At 37.3% G+C, this 10,388-nt stretch overlaps 1 protein-coding gene across 1 annotated transcript in view; it reads right to left on the bottom strand.

The window, feature by feature from the left end:
- Positions 1-2,557: 2,557 nt before the first annotated feature.
- CAMK2A (calcium/calmodulin dependent protein kinase II alpha) overlaps positions 2,558-10,388 on the bottom strand; it is a gene marked incomplete at its 5' end in the record, with an annotated part of 163,740 nt that continues 155,909 nt past the window's right edge. The window contains 3 exons of the mRNA XM_083351103.1: positions 2,558-8,080; positions 8,941-9,003; positions 9,835-10,063. Coding sequence (XP_083207229.1) covers positions 8,077-8,080; positions 8,941-9,003; positions 9,835-10,063 — 296 coding nt within the window. The 3' untranslated portion in view covers positions 2,558-8,076. The remainder of the gene's footprint in view (positions 8,081-8,940; positions 9,004-9,834; positions 10,064-10,388) is intronic.

Genomic DNA, 10,388 nt, shown 5'->3' with positions numbered 1-10,388 from the left:
AAAGTTCAGTTGTCTTTTGAACAGCACATTTGGGATGACTAAACATGATGCCAATTTAGCTCCAAATGGTAGCAGAGCAGTGGTGGGATTCAGCTGGTTCGCACCAGTTCAGGAGAACCGGTAGCTAAATTTACCTGAATTTGGAGAACCAGCTGGCTTCCAGAAGTCCAGTCTAGGGCTTGGAGGCCTGGAGGAGGTCTCCCAAGCCTATAAGAGGCCACTGGAAGTGTGTGGATGCCACTTCTGGAAGTCCATTCTAGTCATTGGAGACCCAGGCCTGCATCAATTATGAGAACCGGTTGTTCAGGTATTTTAATCTCACCACTGCAGCAGAGGGTATTACAAACCCTTCAAACCCTTCCAAAGCTCTTGTGTTTGTTTGCTTGTTTTAAATAATACAACTCTAGGCTGATAGCAGCAATTTTTTATTTCTTTTAAAAACAACTCAAAATATTTAAAATAGCTAGGGTAGACAATCAAGCATGGTGCATTTAAGGTCTGAAAAATCCACCCCATCTTGCAAATGACTAAAGACAGACAATCCAGCTCAGCTCAATTAAGGTCCTGGTTCCAAGGCTGGAGGGAAAAGCCAGGCCTTTAAAGTCTTGTGAAAGACCTAGCAGAGTATGGGCCTTCTGGACCTCAGGTTTGGGGAGTGTGCATAGGGGGCTACATAACAACAGAGAAGGCATTTCTTTTAAGTCCCGCTAGATGGCACTGCTTTATAGAAAAGAGCATTGGAAAATACACAGCATTGGAAAGTAAAGCGGCACCTACCAGTCAGTCCCTAGATGTAGTTCAGCTCAAGTAGACATACCACTTAGTCCAGCTAACAAAAATATAGCTTGATATTGATTAAATATCAGCAAGCATTAACTGACAAAATGGGATTAAAGCAGGGAGCGAAGACATTAACAACAGGCAAGCATCAATACCTTGCTAACATTAAAAGGTACAGAGCTTTACAAAGTCACTGGAAACAATTTAGCTGGACAGCATCACTTGTGTCCTTTTTGTTCTCATGTCCTCCATCCGGCAAGCATAGCTTCAAAATCAAATATTGTCTGCCGTTTTCTTTCTCTTTCACTATTTTCACAATACTAGTCATTCAAGCTTTCATATATTGTGACCATGTAAACTGCCTGCTTCCCTCCTCCATCAACAGACTTGACAGCCGAGATTTTTGTTATTTAATTTAGTTCCTGATTCTAACTGCCCAGGCAGCCCTTTCAGCTCTATAATCACTGGGGTCTGCAAATCACCTGACGCATTCCATGAGTTTCTATGGTGAAGTTTGAAGAGCATGTTGACATCAACTAGTTATTAGCATATGTTCTTGAAAATAAAGATTTTTGTATGCTTGTGTGTGTGTGAAAATAAATCACAATGGAAAACTAGTCTTTCTAAAACTGGAAAACATTAATTTCTTATGCATGTAGTTCCAAGTAGATTTTTTTGGGGGGGGGGGCAGGATTTTGCTGCAACTTTTGCCACAGATGCCAAGAAACATAAACAATTCATTTCTTCTCCTTTTCCCAACCCCTTTGTTCTCTTTTGCAATTATCCATGTCCTCCTCTGGCAACCCTACTTCTGTCTGATGGGTAACTATATAAATTATATAAACAAACAAATTAATATTGTGCTATCTTTAAAGCCACAATGAGATTCAGTCCCTTCATTCTCTTCACCTTGACTTTACTAAATAATTGTGTAAATTTTCTTGTGGGGCCCACAGTCCAGGAAAGGGGGTCCATGGAATCTTGCCTTCATGTGCTATAGCACCCTGGTTCTGGCTTAAGACTTGGATTGGGTTGTGCCTCCATCCTCATCTCCCTCTAAGCACTTCTCACTGAACTAAATTTTATATACAAGTATAAAGAGCAAAGTGTGCATACTATTATACACATATTTGTATAATATACAAATATGTTTGAAGGATGCTTGACTGGTGAGAGACCGATTATTTAGCACCTTTCATCATCTCCAAATCTTATTACCCCAGATTCAAATCCCAGAATTCTTAGCAACTGCCTGCTGCCTGAGGAATTGTGGGAGGTGGAGTTTATACATTTGAAGGACACCCAGGTTGATCAAAAAAAGAGTTGACTACTAATGGGGGAGGGGGAGCCACAGTCAAGAGAGAAGAGGGAAATATACATTCAGGACAACTATGGCAATTTTATGAGCTATGTATTTCAAGTCCCAGAGTTCCTGAGCTAGAGTTTAGGAATTATGAGAGTTGAAGTGCATAGGACATTAACTTGCCCATAGTTGCCTACCCTTGTTCTAGGATGTATCAAGACAGGCTTTACCTCATCCTATAATATATTTGTGAAAATAAATCTTTCTTTTGTAGTTATAAAACCTGCTTCACGAATCGTTGGTTAGATCAGATTCCCACTCTCAGGAATGGGATGAAAACAGAGAATGTGGTTTCAGCGTCCAACACCAAGGTTTGTAGAATTGGGAAATGATCCAGCTCAGACAGAATTTGAACAAAGAAATAAGAGGAAAACAGACTGTAGGAATCATTCAATGAGAATCAGTATTTTCCATACAAGAATTTGTAGCTATTTTATTGCACTTAAACACCAAGAATAACTCTGACAATCCTTATTTCCCCCCCCCCCCCTCACCCCAAAAATATAGCATAAAATTTTAGCAGTGATCATTTGTTCACAGCCACAGCTTCAAAAAACTGGAAGGAAGAACCCAACACGATCACGCTGCTTTACAATTCTGATTCACGTACAAAAGATACTGAAGATTTTTTTTTGGAGTATTCCAGTCACATCAAGTTGCAAATGAGAAGGAGAAACTCTCTGAAGTTTTTATTTGCTTACATTACAAAGCTGTTTTTTTTCAGTTTGCTTTTGCTTTTTGCATTTGTGTGAAATAAATATTTCCAAAGGAATTTCATATATATATATACATATATTGTGTGTTTGTTATTTATATAATATATATTTATATATACACATAGTTCCATTTAACATTTTTCCTGTTACTTACCCCTAAAGTTAAAAAGTCATAAAATTGTGCAACGCTTACAAAAAGAAAATCCCAAACTGTTTCCCAAAGATTTTATTTTAGGGCAGAAAAAAAAAAAATCAGAAGGTGGCTTGTTTGCAGCCATGCAAGAACTGAGGAGAAGGAAATAAATCCGTCCTAATAAAACAGAAAATATGAAAGATAACTGAGAAGAAAAAAAAAGAATCAGCCTGTATTCCCAGTCATGCAGGAAGCCAAGTGAACGGAATCTTCATTTGGAATCTCCATTTGTTTAGGGGGGGGATAAATCTCAGCAGCCTAACTGACACTGTACAATGTCATAAGCTCTGCTATGAAATGCTCTAATTCAAAAAGGTGCCTATTATTTTCTAGAGCCGGAAATAAGTTGATTTGCAAAATAACGAATAGGTAAATGTATAGTGCAGCAAAAAATATTCTTCCTTTACCTCTTTTAAAATTAGTGTCTGTATTCACACACTATTTCAGCTGGAGCAGCCTTCTTTCATCTTGTCCAATTTACTAGAGCTAAAATAGATACCTTGATGGATATAGAAATTTTTCAGAGAAAGAGATATCTTCATACTGCTATACAAAAATATTAATAGACAAAGTACACATCAGCCCTGGTTTCCTATTTTTATAAAGAGTAATGTCAAGACAAGACCTCCTGCATTGCAGTTTATGGACAAGACTTGATTTTGGATTAGTTTGTGCATCTTTATCCTTTCATTCATGATGCTTTTGTTGCACATCGTTTCTTAACTATAAATGCAGGAATTGGTTTTTGCTCAAAATGTTTGCTATGTTTACTTTTTAAAAAACAAACAAACATTGAATATGCATCCATTACTTTGATGCAACATCCAAAAAGACAGTGCTGGGTCTGATATTTCTGAATGGGATGACATTGTTTTGTTATATTATAAAAATCACTTCCCTCCCCTCTGCTTTAAAAAAAAGGTAGGAGAAAAATAAAATCAATGAAATTTCTTGGGGAATGGGTGGAAAGAAATACAAAATTTTGCTAGAAGGGGGAAAAATGATGCCGACAAAGGAAGAACAGGCAAATGTTATGAGATGCTGTCCAAACATTAACAAAGATATTGTGTTTAGAAAAAGTTAGCATCCATTAGACACCAAAATAATCCCTGCCAAAATAATTTAAATAAAAATAGAAGTGGTTCTTTTCTTAAGATAAAATGATGTACAGTATGTAAGCTACTTCTTCCCCACATTTTTGATGTTACAATCAAGAAAGGTACTGGGTCATCTGGCCTATGAAGACAGGTCAGTCTTCAAAGGAAATCTTAGTTATGAGCCCTAGCAGGTACAAAATAAATAATAAGCACACTTTGTGTTTTATTGACAATTTCTTTGCAGATGTTTAGAATCATGAGAAATGAGCCATTAGAAATGCTAGAAATCTGAAAGAGTAAGAAAGGACAGAAAATGCAAAGAGAAACAAGCAATGGATAATAATGTGGCTATAAATGCTTCCTTACCTAAGAAAAGAAGTTTTAGAAATGCCAATGCAATCCAGAGGATTAAAGTGCAGGTGCTTATGTCAGATGCAGCAGGCAAAACTCAAAGGAGTTGAAATACATTTCAGTCTATCAGGGTTTTTTTTACTGGAAGACTAAAAACTCAGCTCAGCTTCCTGCAGACTCCAGCTTCTTAGCTTGTGAAAGCATTGTTCAAAATGATGCTGGAAGCTGTAAAATATTGCAAAATGCAATATTTAAGTTGCCATTAAGAAAGGTATTTAATGGCAACACTTGATAGAAAACATGGGTAGGAGACTCTACAAGTAAAAACTCAGACAAGATAGGCTGCCAAGGTTTAGCAACACTGACAAATATTTAAGATTTATTACCTAAATTGAGATTTTCATGAAGGAAGAGCACAAGAGTAGCTCTCTAGTCAATTATTTAAGGATGAACAAGTTAAAAGGAGATTCAAGCTCAAAAGAAGATACATTTCTTCCTTGGAATCCAGGGTTGAGTAAAAGGCTTAGTGATGCTCAACATAAAATTGTGATATGAAGAAGAATGACCCTTCAAAAATAAGGTGTCCATGATAGTAAGGGCCATGCTAATTTGAAATGTCAGGGTAGAATTGGATAAGGAAGCCCCCCTCCCCCCAAATGTTCTGAAAGCCAAGTAGTTTAATTATGAACATGTATTCATATCCATACAATAATACAAATACCTCTTGAACTCTAAAAGCCCTTCTCAGCTCAAATAATCTCAATATAATTCTTCATTGAATTATCCAATTATATTATCAGTTTGTGTAAATGGTATATTTCTACTTTGTTCCATATAAAAAAGTAAACTTCTATTTAAGGCAATCAAATCCTATCAAGTAGGCGCCCTGTAATTGTCATCACTTCCCTCCTGCTCCAGTGGGAAATTATTCTTGCATTTTTGCAAACATAGTTTTATAGCATCAGGTATTCACACTGTCTTAGAAGGTGGAAAGCTAAGCATTTTTACGGAAAAGGTAAAACTACATCATTCAAAATTATACAGCAAGCTTATCCATTTTCTGTTGTAATTGTTCCTAAACAAGTACTGTTTGCTTTGAAATACATATAGCGGTCTATAGAGTTAGATGTCATGCAAATGAAGGAAGTGCTATTTATAAGTTCATTCCCCTGGTGCATGGTAGTTAATCTCACACCAAAGAGTAAAGACTCTTAAAGCTGGAAAAAATAAAAGGGAACAAGAAACAGAGATACTGCCAAAAAAATAATCCTCAGGCTTCTTATATCTATCCTTGGAAGGCAAGCAGGTGCTGCCTTCAAGGTCATTTTCAACATGTTTTCTTTATCATTCAAAAAAAATTATACAGGCTTAAGAAGAATCCGTTTCTCTGTTTCTTCAAGCTGGCTTTTATATCATGATATATTAACAGGCATTGCCACTGTTCCAAAGTAGATTCCTTCTTCATGATGCCATTCAGATGTGCAGTTTGGATTGTCAGACTTCCGTAGCATATAACAAGTTAACCTGACCGGTTTCTTGTATTGTGTCCATTTCTTTCTGCTTTTCCACAGGGCCACGTCACACATCCTTCTTCCCCATTTTTAATTTCTTGTACCTTTTTACACTTTTCATAACAATTTATCACAAGTCAACTCCAAATGTAAACAATAACATATTAAGTCACCCACCCCACCCCAACTTTATTAAAAAAAACAATCAACCACAAACCCAAACAGTTGATATTTCTAGGTATTACATAAAGATCCATTTCAGCAATACTCAAAAGTTTACGAAATAACACGGGTTTCATTTTTCCTGTAAAAAGGCATGCAAAGTACAAGAAATAGCGAAAGGTTTCATTTTGTTTGTCAAAAGCATCATCAAAATGCCTCAAAGTGTCATTTGTAAAGCTTTCATTTTCTATCTTTGCTGGAAAGGGTTGGCCTCTATTTTTATTTCAGAGTAATGGGCAGTTCTGTTTCCACACCATAGATATCTTCCATGCTGCCACGTTTCCTGAAATGCATATGTAGAAAAGGTAGAGGGTGGGTTTTGGGAGTCATTTGTTGATTTATTTGATTGTTACTGCTTGGTGCTACCAAAATTCAACTGACTGCTAGATAGTAGCAAAGAGAGATAGCCCAGATCTGGGATCCCTGCTACTGCTATCAACTAATTAAGAACCCAAGTCTTGGAGAGGCAAAGAGAAGATAAGATTCATAATGCTAAAGGTAAGGAAACAAAAGACCTGCTGAGACAAAGACAAAGTCAGTAGCCTATGAAGTCAAAACAGCACTTTTTTTTAGGCAGCTATTTCCCAACTGGTCATAGATAAGCAAAGCTCCTATTGTAAATTGAATAGTGGCAACTATATACTTCACTATATTTCACTATTTTGAAAATATCTCACAGTATTGAAAACTAACATGGAAACAATTGCTATCGGGTTAATATTTTCCAGCTATTATTTCTTTTATGGTCACTTAGTGCAGGGGTCTTCAAACTTGGCCCTTTTATGACTTGTGGACTTCAACTCCCAGAATTCCTCAGCCAGCATGCCTGGCTGAGGAATTCTAGGAGTTGAAGTCCACAAGTCATAAAAGTTTGAAGACCCCTGACTTAGAGCAATGTTTTTCAAATCAGGCAACTTTAAGATATGCGGACTTCAACTCCTAGAATTCCTCAGTCAGCATGGGGAGTTGAAGTCCACACATCTGAAAACTGCCAAGTTTGAAAAACACTGACTTAGAGTCATAGTCATGATGACAAACTACTGGCCATTTCCTTTCAGCCCGGTCTCTGATAAAAGAAAAGGGCTTTTTTTCCTAGAATTGTTGGGAATATCTATTAGCCTAATCACAAAACATATTCCGATGGGAAGATAAATCAATGATATATTTTACCTGCCATTCAGATAAAACTTAATTCACTCCAAGAAAAAATTGTGAACAGAGATTTTATCAAGTGATAGACACTTGTTTGGAATTTTGTAATTAATGGTCTAAACCAAATAATTTTGTTTATTTATTAGATGTGTATGGCCACCTAAGTTATTTGCCTGTCTCCTGATTTTAGGAGCATGTAACATCGCATTTATTGACAGCTGATGTCAGGTACAATTGAAAATGCTGGCATTGACTCAGAGAGGCTTCCTCACGTGGTGTCTGGATGTTCCAATCAAAATTGGCCTCCCATTAGAAGGAGCAGCTACTTGTAGCTTGTAACTTCCAGGAGAAGTGGCCAGAAAGTGCTATTTTTTTATTTGATGAAGGCTTTATTTCAGCCTCTTCCAGATTGGTTTCTTGTTGTATGCAGAAAGCTTTTTTCCTGCAATAGGGCCATGATATATGCTGTCTTCTACTAGGATGGCACAGAATAGCAAACATGAACCAGGTGAAACAGGAGGAGAAAGTCTATTGAATGCTCAGTTTATTTTGGCAAGGAGTTCCAAGGGTAAAAGGAATTCCAGCAAGAAACAAATAGGAGAGCCAGCTGCCCAGTTCCCTAGATAAAGGATAGCAAGTATCTTCCTTTTGTAGTGAGGCAGTGAGAAACTTGGCCTGCAGGGCAGGTGCTTCAGCTGAAAGACACAAAAAGAAATAGTTGTTTTATTCCAAAAAAAACACACACTTTTCTAAAACTGGTTCTTCACAGCTAGCCTTTCTTGCTTCATGATTATTTTTGTCACCTCTCTAAAGCTGTATGAATGTCCTCTGTAGACAAATATGGAACCTAGTTTGCTACTGGTATCCAGCTCTCACAATCTGGGGAAATAAAGATGGCTCTTAACAGCAAATAAGTACTGTATAGGAGGTTGGCTGCTATGTTGGAAGGGCTTCTTCTTACCCATGATCCCTTGGGACCAGAAGAAAACAGCCTGCTAAGAATTGCCTAATGACCAGCTGTTATTACAGGTATGGGAAATGATGCCCCTTTTATGACTTGTGGACTTCAACTCCCAGAATTCCTGAGCAAGCATGGGAGTTCTGGGAGTTGAAGTCCACAAGTGATAAAGGGCCATCGTTCCCCACACCTGTGCTACTGGGTTCAGTTAGGGTTGGCTCACACAGCCCCAAGAACTGCTTAAAGCCATTTTCTCTTGAAGAGAGAAGATGGAAGATAGCATATTGAACCCTCAAATGCTGATATAAAAGAATATGCAAGACAGAGCATACATGTAAGCATTGTCAACCCAGTTATAAAAATGGGCTTCACTGCGGCTTTTTAGGGCTGGTGGCTAGTGATGGGCAAATTTTACTACACCCTAACACTGTTTTCTAAAACTGGTTCTTCACAGCTAGCCGTTCTTGCCTCATATAATTAATTATTTTTGTCACTTGTTTAAAACTATATGAATGTCCTCTATTAGACAAATATGGAATCATCTTGACAGTTGTGCACATTTATATGTTTGATAAATTAATTTAATGAAGTTCTTACCCGTCTATAGCGGCCAAATGAATAGGCGCAGCTCTACTTTGCATGGAAAGGGTCATATTGGACCTAACATCCATGTAGTTGTTACATATAAGAACCCAACAGAAAAAAAAAATCAATTCCAGAAACATGGCTGAATGCAAAAAAAATGCAAAATCCACACTTTTCAGAGCTAAGCACTTGCTGCTTTTAATGGGTGAATCATCTACTGTTGTTCGGCCCAATCTACAATTTTTCCATTCCTCCATGAAGAATTTTACATAGTTTATTAAGTTTCTTATTTTAAAAAAAAGGAAAGGGAAAATCTGAATCCCATGTTTCAAATTCTTACTGCTGGGTAATCACTCTTTCATCACAGGCTGTAAAATGTCAACCCTCCCACAGCCCAAAATAGTACAGTATACAAATCCATTACATACCATTATTATATACTACTATGATATAATAGTACGGATATGATAATGGAACAGAAAGAATGGCAGTTTCTTTAAAAACAGTGAAGAAAAGGACCACTTATTTATTTAATGAATGCAATTTTATTCAAACATATTAATATAAGCTATAAAAATTACCCATGCCTCTGAGAAGGATATGAACAGAGGAAGGGTTAACTTTATGCTATCTTGGATCCATTTAAAGCATATTAAAATATACTTCATTCTTGTGAAAGCCCAATAATACATTAATGTTTGTTCATCTTCATTGTTACACTTCTTAGAACTCTGAATTTCAGATGCTGGACACAGATAATGAAACAGTATTGCATGTTTATATATTGGATCCATTAACAATGACTGTCTTCTTTAGAATGGATTTCTGAATCCATATTTTATAGTGATGCACCTGTGTGCCAAGAGAAGTGATAATAGGAATCAGCATAGCTTGGGATTGACTTACTGTGGTAAAACCGAAGGTGCTCCAGATCTGTGGAAGTGAACAATTTGCCATTTGCCATCCCGGCGGTGCCAGATTCGAGTCTCCTCCGATTGGGCAGTGCGTGGGATCCCACTTGTATCCACATACTGTGTGATACGAATGTAAGCAATGCAGGCAGACTCATCTCCCATTAAGTGGATATGTGGATTCAGGATGGTTGTGTGTACTGGCTTGCTGTTCCTGGACCACACTGCAGATGGGGGGGGGGAAAACAACAACTCACTGACATGAAGGCAGCTTCCAATATCTTCTCAAGGTACCTGAGAGATTATTACCTTTGTGAGGAAATAACTGAATACAATTGACAAAAACAGGTGTGTGATGCATTTTGCTAGGATTTCAGTGCATGCTCCAGCCACATTAAAAACAGAGTGCAATATTTCTTTCAAAGGTGTATTTCTGTTATTCATCGACTACAAATGCTTTACTGCTGCTCCAATTCAAACCTGAATCTAAGAAGCTTAATTTAACAACTGTGCAAATCTTTTAACTCAGATTCAGAATCTAACAATGTG

The sequence above is a fragment of the Vipera ursinii genome (genome assembly GCF_947247035.1).
Source record: "Vipera ursinii genome assembly, chromosome: 2".
In the NCBI taxonomy this organism is placed as follows: Eukaryota; Metazoa; Chordata; class Lepidosauria; order Squamata; family Viperidae; genus Vipera; species Vipera ursinii.
The sequence above is the reverse complement of the archived record's forward strand: the minus strand, read 5'-3'. Positions and strand labels throughout refer to the sequence as shown.